The sequence below is a fragment of the Geospiza fortis genome, unplaced genomic scaffold, assembly GCF_000277835.1.
Source record: "Geospiza fortis unplaced genomic scaffold, GeoFor_1.0 scaffold195, whole genome shotgun sequence".
NCBI lineage: Eukaryota > Metazoa > Chordata > Aves > Passeriformes > Thraupidae > Geospiza > Geospiza fortis.
In genome coordinates this window covers 2,951,895-2,968,126 of record NW_005054324.1, presented here as the reverse complement: position 1 = coordinate 2,968,126, position 16,232 = coordinate 2,951,895, and the positions used below count along the sequence as shown (strand labels likewise).

The 16,232-nt window shown below is 37.4% G+C and overlaps 1 protein-coding gene across 2 annotated transcripts; it reads right to left on the bottom strand.

Annotated features, from left to right (window-relative positions):
- Positions 1 to 1,111: 1,111 nt before the first annotated feature.
- Positions 1,112 to 15,030, bottom strand: ING3 (inhibitor of growth family member 3). Of its 2 annotated transcripts, none has more exons than XM_005420903.2 (11): positions 13,746 to 15,030; positions 13,465 to 13,565; positions 12,025 to 12,090; positions 9,825 to 9,921; positions 7,596 to 7,667; positions 7,203 to 7,319; positions 5,094 to 5,251; positions 4,549 to 4,739; positions 3,225 to 3,417; positions 2,688 to 2,726; positions 1,112 to 2,055 (listed from the first exon to the last, which is right to left on the bottom strand). In XM_005420903.2, the coding sequence occupies exons 2-11, from the start codon at positions 13,558 to 13,560 to the stop codon at positions 1,939 to 1,941; spliced, it is 1,146 nt and encodes a 381-aa protein (XP_005420960.1). In that variant the 5' UTR covers positions 13,561 to 13,565; positions 13,746 to 15,030; the 3' UTR covers positions 1,112 to 1,938. The 2 variants fall into 2 exon arrangements, with proteins under 2 accessions (XP_005420960.1, XP_030912806.1); XM_031056946.1 differs by having other exon boundaries at positions 1,203 to 2,055; positions 5,094 to 5,152; positions 13,746 to 13,926.
- Between the last annotated feature and the right edge of the window lie 1,202 nt (positions 15,031 to 16,232).

Sequence of the window (16,232 nt, the reverse complement as noted above, 5' to 3'; positions counted from 1 at the left end):
TGTAAGCTTCTTTTACAGGCTTCCTATTTAGATAATAAAAGTATGTACAGGTTTTATTGTTCTACATCTTTGACTTAGGTATTGCATTTTTCTCCACATTTGTCCATTTCTGTTTTCTTAACACAAAATACTAATTTACTAATAAGAACAAGTTTTTTCTTCTTGTGAGTTCTCTAATTTCTCAATGAAAAAATAATTTATATTTCCCAATGAAACAGGGATCCAATATTCACACTAAAATTTGAAATTTTATTTTGGATTTGTAATTTTGGTATCATCTTAGGTATGGTTCCAGCAGAGTGAGAGATTTGTCCATACACAGTCTTGATTCTCAAAGGACTTAGCTCTTGGGACAGACATTCAGTTTAAGGAGAGCCTAGATTACTGGTTGCTTATTTAATTTCAATTTATAGCATGGCACCAGTTTCCCACAAAACAAACACTTTGTTATCTCCACGGTCTCAACAGCCTCACTTAAAACCACATATTCTAGTCTTCAAGTGTTTTTTTAGACTGAGATTTCCACAGAAATATATACACAGTGGATTGAGTTCCCAGTTTCAAGGCAACCTTAGTTAACTGCTTCTTGCTGTTTATTTTCATGAACTTCCATCCTATTCTTTTGCCAAAGTCTATTTATCATCCATAATCACATTTCCCTTCTTTCACATCTACTTTCCCTGAGTTCATGGACTTTAAATGTCTACTTTTTTCATTTTGAAAAAACATGGTGTGACAGAAGCCTGGTTTCATTCTCTGCACATAGTCTTATTCCTAATGGACCTATCTGGTTTTATTCCCTTGATACTATTTGCACGGTCATGCAATGGAACTGCTTCCTTCTCTCCCTCTCTTCTCTTCATGGGTCTGGAAAGCTACCACATGACAGCCACAGTCTTTCAGCCTAACACAGGGCTGAAGTAAAATCTTTATGTCAAAGAGAAAGCATATTTTTTAATAGTGGAAAGAAGAAGGAAGGAAAAAATAGGCATAAACGCCATCTTTCTATTTAGTGCTGCAGCATTAAAGAGCCAGAAAAAAAAAAGGAAATTCGTGAAACCATTTCAGTGAGAGACCTTTTTTTTTGACAAATGTACAGAAAACATTAATCTGAAGAGTTGAGGTTCTTTTATTTTACACCTAATACAATTCAAATTTAAAGGATTACTTGCACAAAAAAATAAACACATTTGGTATAAAAATTTATCGTCACTTTAACACCTTTTTTTCTTCTTATGGCCCCCGCCTTCTCTGGAGCAGAAACATATAAAGACTAATGGCACAAGTTTGTTGTATTCTACAGCATTTTTTGTCTTTACATACTCAAGTACCCTAAAGGACAACAGCCCGCTGTATACAAGAACCATTTTCTTCAGCCTGCTGAATTAAGTTTCATAAAGAACCAAAGCTATAAAGGCATTTTAAAAACCACTGTCTCTTTTTCCTTTCAGAAGCATTGACTTTTTGCACTATTAATATACATAGTGTTACGTAACAGCTCTTGAGTACAGTACATGCAGCAGAATATATCTGTTGTGTATAAAACATACATTTAAAATCTTGACTTATCGGAATTTTTGGAAGATTGAGTACTTGTAGAATGCCCACTGCTTAGAGAAAATGGTTTGATAGTACAAATATCTGCATATGCTGGCCACTGGAACAATCCAAGGCTCACTGGAATAGTATCTGTAGCACATCAAGGTGCATAAATAATTTACCTACAATATTAAAACACAACTTAGCAAAACCAATAGTTCAAGATCTTATGACTGGGGGCTGGAATTAGAAGATCTTTACGGTCCTTTCCAACCATACCATTCTATGATTGCTATGTTACTCTTCAGTGGTTGCAAGGAAGTGTGCTGAGAGTTGCCCCTCCCCTCCCAAGTCCTTTATAAAACCTTTATTATGCAATTTTTTTCCAGATGAACAAACTTATTTATGTCTACTGCCTCTTCTCTTCATTGCAGCTGTACACTGTGGACAGTACCATTTCCCTTTTGGTGCTTCTGTCAGTCCAACACATCCATAGTGGAACCACTCAATAGGGCACTATAAAAAGAGTTAAAAGAGAGGGTTTGTGAATTGGGGTTTTTTTCAAAGTGCATATCACAAATAAAATTCTATGAAAATGAAACACAAGTGGAAAGCATAGATTATGGATTTCACACGTCACGGGACAAAACAAAGAGAGGGGAAGATCTGCAACATACACTCAATACACTAAGAAAAATGATAAAAATTCTAGGAGTCATATATGGACTCACATTACAGAGCAAAATAAGCATGTTGTGCTTTGAAATACCTAGTTTGACAAAGAAATCTTATCACTCACTTATGTTTAAATGTAGTTATCTCAGTAAATACATTATTATATTCAACTGTTCTTTGAAAACTTTTTTTATTTGAAAAGGACAACTCTTATTAGCAGTGAAATAGCTGAAAATTCACAGAAATAAAGGATATTTTGAAGCAGGGCATTTTTGAACCTAGCAAAGGCTTCAGATTTCTAACAGAATCTAAGCTGTGTGGAGACATGAGAAGTTTCCTGAAGGATGTTTCAAATTGTATGCACTTTACCCTAAAAAACTCTACTCAAAACAAACTCTAAAAAAAAAGCAACTCCTACATGCAATAGGAGTAAGCATAAGCCTCTCATGAACCTTTTGAACTTTGTTACTTACATCTTGGTTATCACAGCCTACCATTTCACCATAGGACACCTAGTAAAATAAGAAAAAAATCCCTTAGCAATTATATTTTGAAAAGGTCAAGATTCAAATTTCTTCCTTTGAGGAGTTTTTCCATTAACAGCAATAACAACATTTTCATTTTACTTTTGTTACACAACCCAAACACCATCATGTTCATAGTGAATTGATTTTCCAAAACTGTTGATGCAAAAGAAGATACATCTGCCTATTTCAGATTGAATAAAAACTAAATTCACTGAAAACCCTCTCAATTTTTTTAAAAAATTTAATTATTCCTGAAGTCTCCATTATAAGATTTAAAACTCTCCAAGGATATCACATCACTTAAAAAATGGACTATTTTTAGCTTCAACAGTTCATTATTCACACCACCAGTAAGTAAGTAAAAACAGATCAGAAGTTCAAGAGTAAAATTACAGTTTTTTCAAAATTAGTATTCAGAGAAGGAAGTTCAGCTACATCAAAACAGCATCTGTAGTTGTATTTCGATTTGGAGGCCATCCTTACCTGATTACAAATACAGTAACGTGGCTCATTTGGATCATAGGTCCAATCAACCTGGCTATTAGAATCAGACTCTGGTATTACTGCTGTTTGCTGAGACAGTTCTTGTGCCAGCGCAGATGAAGAAGAACATGATGATAGAGAGGAAGAAGAAGATGATGATGAGGACTGCTGACTTGAGGATTTGTTGTTGTTTCTGAGGAAGAGTAAAAAAAAAAGAAAAAAGTGCATAGATGATTTATTTTCTGCCAAGTGAAAGAATCACTAAACAAGTACTTTGTTGACTCTGAACTGCTGCAGTATGTAAATCCCAGAGCTATCATTCACCATCACATTTCATTCAACCACTGCAAGCACTGGAATGCACCCACTGTATGCTCTTGGAAAAGGAAACAAGTCACACCAGCTTACAAGTGCAGGACGTGCTGCTCTAATCAACGGAATTCAACAGCTCTAAACTGTCAAGTGGTTTTAACAAATGCTTTTCTTCACAAAGTTTTCCATCAATAGCTTTGGTGTCAAGTCCTTATAAAAATTGTTACCAATAAAACAGGAATTTACATATAAATAATGTCATATGTCATGTACAATAGATAACTGTTTTGAAGATGACTGATTCTCTGTTAATCTCCACTCAAGCATCAGCAATCACTCCATAGGAATGGTGCCAGAATAAAATTTCTCTGCTTTTGCTTATAGGTCAGACCTGACACTCAAGATATTCATAGATGAAAAATGCTTCTCAAACAGCTTTATTAACTGAGTTGTGAACACACAAATTTGAATGAAGAAAAAAAAACTCAAGACAATTTAAAAGGATGGGTATTTTGAGATAAATTCTTTCAAATACAAGTTCTGATTGTTGAATATGTTGTGACGTGTTGTTAAAAATGTTTTAAAACTTCAATCAGAAATGAAATTCATTCCCTGTTCTAGACGGTCAGTCATTAGAAAGTGCCATGTTTACTTGGCATCAGACATCTCCAGATTATTTCAAAACCATCTACAAACCATTGCACAGTAATTCCCAACAATTGCTGTTAGATCAATCCTCTCCAAAACACAGAAAAGTGAGGGAAGAAACTTGATTGTATCTCAGATAAAAAAGTAAATCAATAGAGTGAGTTTGCTTAAAGAAAAAGAAGTGGGAGGACTAAAGAACACAGCCCTGCACAAAAAGTGGCCAAGAGGCAGTAACTACCTTCTGCTGATTCCCCCCCACCAGATATTAAATACAATATATTTCTATTTATGGCCCATGACCTTTTAAAAAAAAGCTCATCTGCCTTCAACATTGTAATTGCAATCAACAAGTAAGAAAACCTACTTGCTTTTTCTGCCACTTCGTGAATCTGTGGTTGATGAACTTAACGTCTGAGTTAATGTAGATGCCAGAGCTGATGATGAATATCCAGCTGAATCTCTGGACAATGAAAATTCTCTTCCAAGCTGAAAATCATTGTTCTTAAATGCTTCATAGCTGGCTTTTAGACTGGATGTTCGTCTTCCCTCCTTCATCTAAAAGCAATGCTGATATTGTATCAGATTACACAGTAAAGCTCCTACATAAGGCTGCTAACTGCTAATGATATGCACAGGTTCACTCGTTACCTTTTTAATGAAATTATGTACAGAAAGCAGTGAAATGTGTGAGAATATCTTGCAGGAAAAGTCAGAAAACAAGTTGTCCCTGTAGGCAAACTATACAGGATGAAACTGTCGCATATTAATAAAATTCTAATATAAGAACTGAATCACATCAGCTGAAAGTGATCATGGGAATTCAGATAAAAAAAAAAACAAAAACCAGTCACTATCCTTTCTTCTTAATCATAAGCAGATGGCAGAATGACAAGAATAGTTTGACATTACCTGTGCTGTGGCTTGCACTGCTTGAGCTGCTGCCATGGTAATTGCACCGGCCCCGGATCCTGAAGATAATGAGCCCAGGTTATATGATGCCAATGGTTGAGAAGAGTTTGTATTGTATGCATTGTTTGAAGAGGATGATGAATTACTGTTTCGACACCCTTGATGAACAGAACACATTTATGAAATTCAAAATGAAACTAAATTCCTTTGCATTTTAAGAAGAGTTATATGACAGCCAGTGAAAGAGCAGGAACTCTGTTTATGCATCAGAGCAGTCTAATCATTTGGAAAAAAGGTTTTAAAAGTAATTAGACACAGCCAGTATTTTTTATGGAGGGGAAAAAAAAAAGAAGTTTGTTCCCTATCTATCCTCATGTGCAAGGAGTCCTTTTAGAAAGACAGCTCTCACTATGATACTCAGCTGTTGAAGAACAGATGCAGCTGCCATACCTTTGCCTATATTGAAACAATTCTTACTACTATAATTATCAAGAAGAGGGTAAGAATGATTACACACCTATACTGTTTCTGAAGTAAGACAATCTTAACTTCTGAAGTAAGACAATCTTAACTCTAAAAACTACAGATCAGTTTTAATGCAACACAATTTCCAGGGTCATCTGCAGAATGACAGCTGCTCAAATGTAGCTACATTTTATTTGCAGGTGTGTGTGAAGTTTCTTCAAAAGAAAACTGAAATAGACATGACTGAAATTACCTAAAACTGACTTAAAACATGACTGAGATAGCTGACTTACTATAACTCCTTAGTCTTTTATTTTCAGAAAAGAAACTATGAAACACCTTAATATTGAGAACAGGCAGAAAGGTTTAGGTTTTTTTAGTCACTATATACAAAAAGACTTTTCTTTCGACATAGACAACACATGAAAAAAAATTATTTTTGGACCAACTCTTAGAAAAAGGTGTGAAAATTCTTTTCCCTTACTTTGGAAACTGTTGTATGTATTTTCTTCCCGAAAATAATGCATTGATCTCTTATATTTGTACTACTAGCTAATAAAACTGTACTGTTCTCTTCTTCAAAGTGTAAATAAAAAGAAACAGCCATCATACAGCTGTTAAATGACAACAAAGCAGACACACTTCATGGAAAACACAGATGAGTAAGAATGCCTGCAATTTCTCATGTTTCAAGTGACTGAAAATCCCAGGGAAAGGGGTATCAGTCTCAGATTGAGGACTGGCTGAATGGCAGATCCCAGAAGGTCTTTATTGATGGCACAGGGTTCAGAAATTCCACAAAGGAAAGTGCAGTGTGCCTGGAGAGGAATAACAGCAGCACAGGCTGTGAGCTGATGTGCTGAGAAGCCACCCTGTGGAGAAGGACCTCAGCGTCCTGGTGAACAACAAACTGTCCCTGAGCCAGCAGGGTTCCCTGGGGGCTAGGAAGGCCAACGGTGTCCTGGGGAGCATTAGGAAGAGCATGGCCAGCAGGTTGAGGGAGGTGATCCTGACCCTCACTCAGCCCGAGCAAAGCTGCATCTGGAGTGCTGTGTCCCGTTCTGGGCTCCTCAGTACAAGAGACATGGAGCTCCTGGAGTGGGTCCAGTGGAGTGAAAAAAGATGATTAAGGTACTGGGGCACCTCCCTTATGAGGAAAGGCTGAGGGAGCTGAGCCTGTTCAGCCTCGAGAAGAGATGACTGAGAGGGGACCCCATCACTGTCTGTGCACATCTGAGGGGAGGGTGTCAAGTGGATGGAGCCAGGCTCTGCTTGATGGTGCCAAGCAGTAGGACAAGAGGCAACAGGCAGGACCTGATGCACAGGAAGCTCCACCTGAATATATGGAAGAACTTCTGTACTGTGCAGGTGGCCACACACAGGACAGGTTGCATAGGAACAGGTTGTCCAGAGAGGCTATGGAGTCTCCCTCACTGGAGATACTCAACAACTGTCTGGACACAACCCTGCGCCATGTGCTCTGGGATGGCCCTGCTTTTGCAGGGAGGCTGCACCAGATGACCCACTGGGGTCCCTTTCAACCTTACCTATTCCGTGCTTCTGTGATTTCAGAAGACTAACTCACAAATACAGTTTCTCTTCTTCTGACTAAAAAGGTGTGAAATGAAAGACAATTAGGATTACCTGGTGTGTTTTCTTTAGACGCATCTGATGTCAGGGTAGATAGAAGAGCTTCAGATTTAAACTTCTTTTCAGGAACATGATCTGTTGTACTATGGTGAGATGGATTGTGTTTCCTTTCTAAATGAAATAATTGAAGAGAAATGTAAAATCTATTCAGCTTAAAAGTCAAATTATGCTAGCATTTTCAACTAATTCCCACCAGCAAAACCTATTTCATTCTTGCACTTCTTAACAGACATGATTAGTGTTTATTATGCTTTGTTTTCTCCTTGTAATGATGGAGGGGAAAAAAGTTCTGAACCATCTTTTTCCTCATACTTCTCAACAAAACAAAAAAAAAAAACCCAAAGGAAATATAAAAAGCGGCCATCTTTTTAAGTTTCAAATACTTACTCTCCACTGGAGTGTGAGAATGGGAGTGATGGTTATTCACAGGCTGTGCTGGTGTATCCAGCTCCAGAGACCCTAAGAGGGAGGTAAGAAAAACATGAAAATTGAGGGCTGGCACTGGTTTAACTTTTACATTCTAAAGGGATTTTTAAAATATTAACCAAATCACAATGTAGTTAGATTTATTTTAATCAGAAGAATTTTTGCTGGAGTTGAAACCCTTTCTACAGTACAACCACAAACCAGTGAGATTAGTTCTTAAATAAAAATTGGTGACTGCTACTGTCCAACTGTTGAAATCAAGAACTTAAAATCAAGGCAAATAAGAAGAACCAAGAACATTGCCCTCACCAAGCCACTTAATCAAATGAGTTGCAGAATGGCTGCACCAAAAGTATTGACCATCTACACCAGTATGAACTGAAGACTGAACAATGTAAACTGTATAAACAAGGCATCTTGTTCCACTGAATCTACCTTGTAATATTCAGTCAAAACTCAAGAAAATAGCAGTTTCATCTGTCAAGAAGATTTAACATTCAAAAGAAAGGGCTGCAGATCATCATCCAGATTTTCTTAACATCCAAAATACGCAGAGCAACAATACAAATAAAAACAAAACAAAAGAAACCCACAAAACCAACAAAACAACAACAAACCTCACCCCCATCCTCCCTGCCCCCCCCAAAAAAGGAAAAAGTCAGACAGGCATAAATCCAAGTATATATCTAAGAGTAGCATTTCTTGTAAGATGAGGCTAAATAATCACAGCATAGGAGAGACTTTGGCTATAAATTTGGAACAATATACAATATTTTGTCCCCCAATCTCTAACAAAAACATTTTGAAGTAGTTGCAATACCTACCAACTTACATTTACAAAGAAGACAAAACAAGAAAGCAATTCACATCCAATTTTCAAAATCTCAGCATTTTTTTACCTCTTCCAGTGCTTTCAAAAAGCACTGAAATACATGAGTAATACATAAATATTACAAAAGTTTAAATATAATCATTCTAGAAGAGGATCAAAGCATAAGGAGCTATTTTGGCTGAGAGAACTTCAATCACGTTATGAACTTGCCCAAAGGCTGCCCTCTGGTGGGACTTCAACCTTGTGTATTTACTTACTCTGAAAGCTAAAAATGTTAAGTCTTCTACTTTTAACTTTATTTAAAAACAAACAAGGAAACAAAACCCTCAAACCAAACAAACCTTAAAGATGCAACATACAGTCTAGTGCTTCTCTATTTTGATTTCTTGAAATCCTATCTAGCAACCTCTCCAAACACATGGTTCAACAGAAGATAGCACCACATCCTAAAACCAACTGGGATTTCAACCAAAGTATACTAGTCCTTTTCTGTAATTGCTAGTTAATGAATAGCATTTAATTTAGAGGTTTCTCATATTGTGCCTGCTATTTGTAATAGCAATTACAAATAAAATAGCCCCAAACTCCCAGCTTATACAACTCGGCCACAAAAAGTTCCAAGAAAGAATGCTTATTCCTAACATCCCCAAGTGACTCAAGTAAATTTTCACTATCTTTGGCTATGAGGACAACCACTGCCTCCATAATCACAGTAGTTACATCAACTCAGAAATTTATCACATTTGAATTTGACGTCTAAATGCTGATACATACAGAAAAGACAGATTCTTCTACACCAAGCTGGCAAAAAAGCTGTAACTTTACATTTTTATTCACATTCTAAATACCAGCATGTTTGTACTTAACATGCAGGTTTCTTACCTAAAATGCTTTTCCTTCACTGGCCCATTATAGACCAACCTATTCTTGCCCCTTTAAAATAGAAAACCACCAAGCACATGGAAAACTAAAACAATGACTCTCCTTAGTTTGGTGGCAATCAGTTCAAGGAAGAAATGTTACCCTTGCAACTGGGTAGGTGGCATGCTTAGGCCGAAGTACTTGGCTGAATACCTACAACCATTAAAAACAGGTTTAAAGAATTACGTATCTTACTGTAGCAATTCACAAGAACAACAGTCGTGTGAAAAAATTATTCTACTTACTCAAATGTATTTTGATTTCACTGGTATAAATCGAGGTTGAAACTAAAATTTGAGAGTGGGTTTAACTAAAATTTCAAAGTGGGTTACAACATGGGTGAAAATACTAGCAGCCACTAACAAGTGTATGATACTTTAATTCTGCAAATTGACCAAAAGTCTGTCAAGTTCTTAAATAAAATCACGCATACTTACGTCTCTCTAATATTTCTGTAATTCCAGCATTATCTGCTTCAAGTTCCATTTTAAATTTAGCAAGTTCCTGGTCCAATTTTCTCAAATGACGGTCTACCTGTTAGACAAAGCAAAATAAATAGCATCCAATTCTGGAACATGAATATCTGCATCCTTAATCTCAGGCTTGCTAAGTATTTCCCTTCCAGCAATTTTGTGCCATGCACAAGTACAATATGCATAATAATGCACAGAAGGGATCTTCCTGGTCACCTCCATTTCCCTCACTCAGAAGAGACACTGTTGTTAACACCAAAATAGCACAGGGAAAGCTCCAAGACACTTCAGAAATAAAGATGAAGAAGACTTGGAGGTGCTCTGGTTATGCAAACTTAAAGGGGAAGAGAAAGAACAGTACATGACATGGACTTAAGTAGAAATTCAGCTACTCTGGGGAAATTGCAAATTCTGAACTGAAACCTGCGTGCAAGTTGTGTGCCACTATAAATACCAGAAAATTTGGTGTGTACTGAGTCTTAACTGAAAGTGGAGACTCCTGTGTGTTTCAGCAAACTATGACATGCTCTTGGGTATTAAAAAGTAACCAAAAAAATTCTCAACTCACTATCATGAACAGAAACACTCAATTCCAAATGTTTTCTACATCTGTAATCATACAGCAACATTTACCTATCTTTACTAAAAACAGGGAGGTTTTTCCAGTTACCAGCTAAGCAAAAGAGAAGGCAGTTCCAACTTCTAGAACAAACTTTTGGCTAGTTGTAGTGAAACTAAAGCAATTGTTTTATGTCTTCTATATTTGAGTGTAGTCTGACTTGCAGGTTCTGTTCTCTTGATAAATGTAAAATAAATAAACTTTAAATCATATGCCATCCCTCTCTGGGTCTGGCCGTCCATCCAATTTTTCACCCAATGAATAATGCCCCTGCCCAAGGCAGAAGCAGCCAGTTTCTCCAGTAAAGTGTTGTAAGAAACAGTGTCCAAGGCTTTACTAAAGTCCAGATAGACAACATACACAGCCTTTCCCTCATGTACTAAGCAGGTCACTTCATCACTGAAGATCAGGTCAGTCAAGCAAGACCTGCCTTTCCCAAACCCACTCTGCCTGGGCCTGATCCCCTGGTTGTCCTGCTTGTGCTGTGTCGTGACACTCAGGATGATCTGCTCCATGAACTTCCCCAGCACTAAGGCTGACAGGCCCTTACTTCCCTAGATGCTCTTTCTGACCTTTCTTGAACATGGGCATTACATTGCTGATTTCCAGTCAACTGGAACCTCAGGGAAACACCCAAAAGTGGCTCAGTGACTTTTTCAACTATGCCCCTCAGTGGGGAGGATCCCATCACAGCCCCAGACTTGTGTGTGTCTCAGTGGCACAGCAGGCTGCTGACTCCCTTGAGTTATGAGGACTTCATTCTGCCCCCCACCCACCTGTTCTAGCTCAGGGGGCTGGGTATCCTGAGAACAACTGGTCTTGCTATTAAATAGTGCAGCAATGAAGGCACTAAGTACCTCTGCCTTTTCTTCATCCTCCATCACTATGTTTACATCTGTATCCAGTAAAAGATGGAGATTTTTCCACAGCCCTTCTTTCATTGCTCATATATTTTTTTAAATAATTTTTGTCTTTCACAGCAGTAACCAGATAAAGTTTGACTTGGGCTTTGGCCCTTCTAATATATCTCCCCACACAACCTCATAAAATCCTTGCAATCTTCTCAGGTTGCCTGCCCATTCTTCCCAAGATAATACACTCTCTTTTTCCCCCCAAATTGAAGCCAAAGCTCTATATTTAGCCAGGCTGGTCTTCTTCCCTGCTGGCTTCTCTTTTGGCACATGGGGATGGGCTGCTCCTATACATTTAAGATTTCCTTCTTGAAGAATGCCCAGCCCTCCTGGACTCCTCAAAACTGCATCACAATGGATTCTCCCAACCAGTCTCCTAAACAGGCTGAAACCATGCATTAAAATCTTAGGATTTCTAATACTATTTCTCTGATTTATATTTAAGTGACACTTACTACCCAAAATTCTTAAAAGTCAATAAAATAAAAAATGTTTCTTTCATCAGCAAAACATCTATATGCAGACAACATAAAAGTACAGCACACTGCAGCATGGCTGCAGTGCTTATCAAAATGCTTAGAACTTCCCAGGGCATAAATTTAGGTAATTCACCACAACTCTTGTGTCCACTTACCAGATCATATATTTGATTAGCCAGTTGCACTTTTTCATCTGCATCTTCCAAAGCTTTATAATAATCCTGTTATGAAGAGAATTTAAAAAAAATGAATGTAACAGAATTAATTTCAGCAAGTTTAAGCTGCTGTTATGAAGCATAAAATATAAGTCAAAAGGGCATATTTAAGTCAGTTTTCAGAAAGACTGAAATTTTTCTGTAAACAACAATCATCTAAATTTTAAATGAGAGATATATATCAATTTATTTTCTCTGTGTTAGAAAAAGCCACATTAGAAGAAGGAGACACTTCCTACTAGAGTGATATTTAGATGTCTGCAAGAAATGCTGCAAGAAACTAAACAATCTTGGATTTATTTTATATTATACAGCATCATGTTATGGACTTAAAATAAAAGCGTGTCTTTTATTTCAGGACCACCACAAATCCTCCTGCTCTTCAAAATGATGCTGAAGTACTCTGTGGGGAAGCCTTTCCAGCATTCTAGTTAAACAGAGATAATACTGTATATAATTTAAATTACTTTAAAATAAGTTTCTCTAACTCATGAGTGCATTCTAAATAATTTGACTAAAACAATCTAGAAGTCTCCTCTAACCTATGAAAATTCACAGACAAAACTTTAAAAAAGGTATGTTTTCAAATGCTTTTACTTTAGAGTTGGACAGATTTTACTGCCTTTTAATTCTCAATTTCCACTGGATAGTATCTTCTGTGAAAACTACTTGAAGTTTTGATTCAATGAAAGTCAACAAAAAATTTTCATTTATTCCAGTGGAGTCAGAGCTCTGACCTTTTTCTTTTTCAGAATTTAAAAACCTATTTGCATTAATTAAAGACGAAAACAACCCTTACCCAAATTAGGGGCTGAAGTAGCCATTGTAGGAGACTACAAAGAGGTTTCTCCTGACAAAATGATGGACTACATTGCTAAAAATACCATCACCAATGCTCAAGTATTGAAGGATAACACAGAACACATTCATATTCATGTTCTTACTCCTCCCTCTCTCAAGCTAAATAGACCATATGTATAATGTGTAGAAGGACATAGGCAGAAAATCACAGGAAATGCTGAATCTAAGCTTGAAAAATATCCTCTAAAAGAAAGCACATTAACTTGGGCAACTTCACGTCATACAAACAAAAACAAGAAAATCTGAGCTCCAAATTTAGGAGCGCAGGCTTCCTCGCCATTTCAGGATTACATTTTTTTAAATGCTAGCAAGTGCTCTGTAAAACTTCAGAGAAATTCTTGATCAAAGAAACCTTTCACTCACTTTTCTCCTCCAAGGTAGTTCCATCCAGCTCTATGAAAGCCCAAGGGAAGACACAGTTCTCAACACTTAAATCTCCCATCAATCATAAAATATTTTTTCCTAAGGTTGTCTTAGTTTGCAAAAGAAAAATCTGAGCCACTCTTATGATATCCTTACTTTTTTGATTGATGTCATTTGTTCTTCTCTCCATTCAGGTTTGTTTTTCTTTGCATTCATAAAAAACTCATTTACCCTCTGCTCAAGCTGATGCATTGGATCTGTAGCATAGGGAATGATTGAGACAAATGTTATTTTCTCATGTACATAAACATTGGAAAATAAGGGGAAATTTTTTTCTCAAACAAAGTTGACTGGACTGAGGTGCAAACTATTAGAGAGGAAAAAAAGAAAAAACCAAAACAACCAAGCAACAGTGGACAGTGGAGGGAAATATTTACCTTAATTTCCAAGAAGCAGAATTGCATTCTGGTAGGATTCTCATCAAGGTTCTTGTGCTCTCCACCATGGGACAGGCAGGACTCCAAGTTCTAAAGGTTTTTTGTCCCTAAGAGCAGTGGTAGTGACTTAAAGCACGACCCAAACTCCTCACCCAGGGCTCTAGACTGCTGACTTTGGAACATTCTAGCCAGTTACAAACTGAGCAGGAAACAAAATTTTCTCCTAAGAGAAACAGTCAAATACAAAACCAAATAATTGAAAAAAATTAGTGTCTCAAAAAGGCAGACCAACTGAAGAGCAAGCCCTGCCTTTAAGTCCAGGGCCTCTCCACTGTTTGCTAGGAAGGGTCAGGGCAAATTGAAAGCACTCACAAATTATTCCCTCCACCCCCAGAGGAGTAAATGCACTGATGAACTATTATTTGGACCAGATTCTCACTTTCATGAAGTTGAGAAATATCATAAGGGGGAAAAAATAAAACCACCCATTTTCTAACATTGACTATCTCTAGAAAGGAAAATGTCAACCATAAGCTATTTTTTTTCATTGTTTATTGAGACAAGAACAGGGATTCCCTTCCCTTTCCCCTCCACCCTTCTCCCACTGAGTTTACTATTTCAACAGCTGGACACTTGTGCACTCAACAGCTTGCACATTTCCAAAAATGTGCAGCTGCCTCAGTCAAACTAGCTTGGACAGCCTTGATAGTGCCAGGATAGATGACAGTACTGAAGTTTTTTTCCCAGCATTCTCAGTGACATTTTGCCCAGCTATCAGTTTTAAATTAAATGTGACAATGCACAAATCACCTACAAACTTCAGGCTCTGGGTACAAAACACCTAAGAAACTTTCCAGAAACCACCATTAAAACTGGATCACATCTTGCCAAAACAAAATGCAAATTATTTTGTTAGTTCAAGAAGCTCATGAAACCCTAAGTATGATTTACTCTGAAAATCCAAGAGGCCAAGGGTCTTCCCAACTCTGAAAATTCACAGCTAGAACTGTTTATATAAATAACCAAAAATCATTCACACTCAATGATTGAAAATATTAATCAATTGTCTTTATACTGGGAACATTCAGGACCAAAACCAACAGGAATCTAACAACTGACTGGACAGAGCACTATTAATCCCAAGCCATAACAGTTGGGACATAAGTTCACATCAACTTTATTTAGACCCAGACAAAGTAGTCAAACAGCTCTGGAGTAAAACAGGCTAAAGCTGGAGAACCTGAACCATGAGCATTTTCCACTTGCACCATGTAGAGAACATTAAGAAGCCTGAGAGGCAAGCAAGAAGCCCACACTTTATATGGAGGCTTCTAAAATCTTTGTTCTTTGAGCAAATGGCTCTAACTTGGTCCAAAAAGCCAACAGACAAAATGTTCTATCTCCTGTCCTCTGAGCACAAACACCTCAAGTGTTATTCCAGCGGCTCTATAAAGAAGAAAGGATTTAAAAAGTATCTTCCCTCTTCACTTTTAACTGAGGACATGTTATCACTCTGTGTGAACCCACCTAGGGGAAAATTTCCACAGAAACTTGGTCTCTCCTGAAAGAGCAGAAAAGGCAAAGGCGAGTTCAGGTCAGATCTATCAAATTAGATGGAAAGTTCTCTCTGCTACACTGAACTTCATCCATTTTTTCTTGTGATACTATATTCTGAGATACCCATTTCTTAGATCAAATTTCCCAAGAGAGTTGCCAAAACTGCTATGAGAACAGAGTCGTTTTTCCAGATACTGACATTTTACCATGAAATCCTGATAATCCATGATTTTAACTTAAACAGAGAAACACATTTTATGCTTCATGTGGAGCTCAATTAAAGCTCAAGAGTCAAGTCCCAGCTCAGATGATCTTTGCTTTTTCCACAGCAATCTTATCAGAATACACAACAGACCGACCCCAGTTTATTGTTTCTTCCAACTACAAACAGCAGGAGCTGCCTCATTAGGAGTCAGTGTGGTCCAAACAGGATAGAATACAAAGTCAACCATGACACTAAAGCAGAGCAGCAGAGATATCTCTGAATTACAAATCATGTAGATTTCTGGGACAGCATCACTCATCAAAGTACTGCTTTCAAGTACTTCTGAGACACCAAACAACCTCCAGGTTTGCACATAGTGTTCATCATGCAGTTGGGCAAGTGATGCTGAAGAGGTGCTAGTCCAGAAGTTTCATAAATGTCTTTGGATACCCTGCCAATCATTGCACAAGAATCACAGAAGTACCAAGGTCTGAGAAAATTTTTCTCTACACCTAAGGTTGGTCCTAGTATGCAATATTCACTGTCATTTACTACTTCCAGTAATACAACATGGAATGTTACTTGTCATTTTCAGTTAAAGCAGAGAAAATTACAATCTGCTGTCTTGGCCCTGCTAGCTGCCTCAAGTTCTCAAACGCACCTAAAAAAAATCCTACTATTTTCTTTGTCTTCTTATGGAACAGAAGAAAAATCTGTGAACTTAT

What these genes read in the sequence shown, in the direction of transcription:
- ING3 (XM_005420903.2), bottom strand. Translation starts at nt 13,560, where the DNA reads ATGCATCAGCTTGAGCAGAGGGTAAATGAGTTTTTTATGAATGCAAAG. An exon ending in CTAATCAAATATATGATCTG is followed by an intron (nt 9,922 to 12,024) that starts GTAAGTGGACAC and finishes TTTGTCTAACAG; the next exon opens with GTAGACCGTCATTTGAGAAA. An exon ending in CAGTGCAAGCCACAGCACAG is followed by an intron (nt 4,740 to 5,093) that starts GTAATGTCAAAC and finishes CATTGCTTTTAG; the next exon opens with ATGAAGGAGGGAAGACGAAC.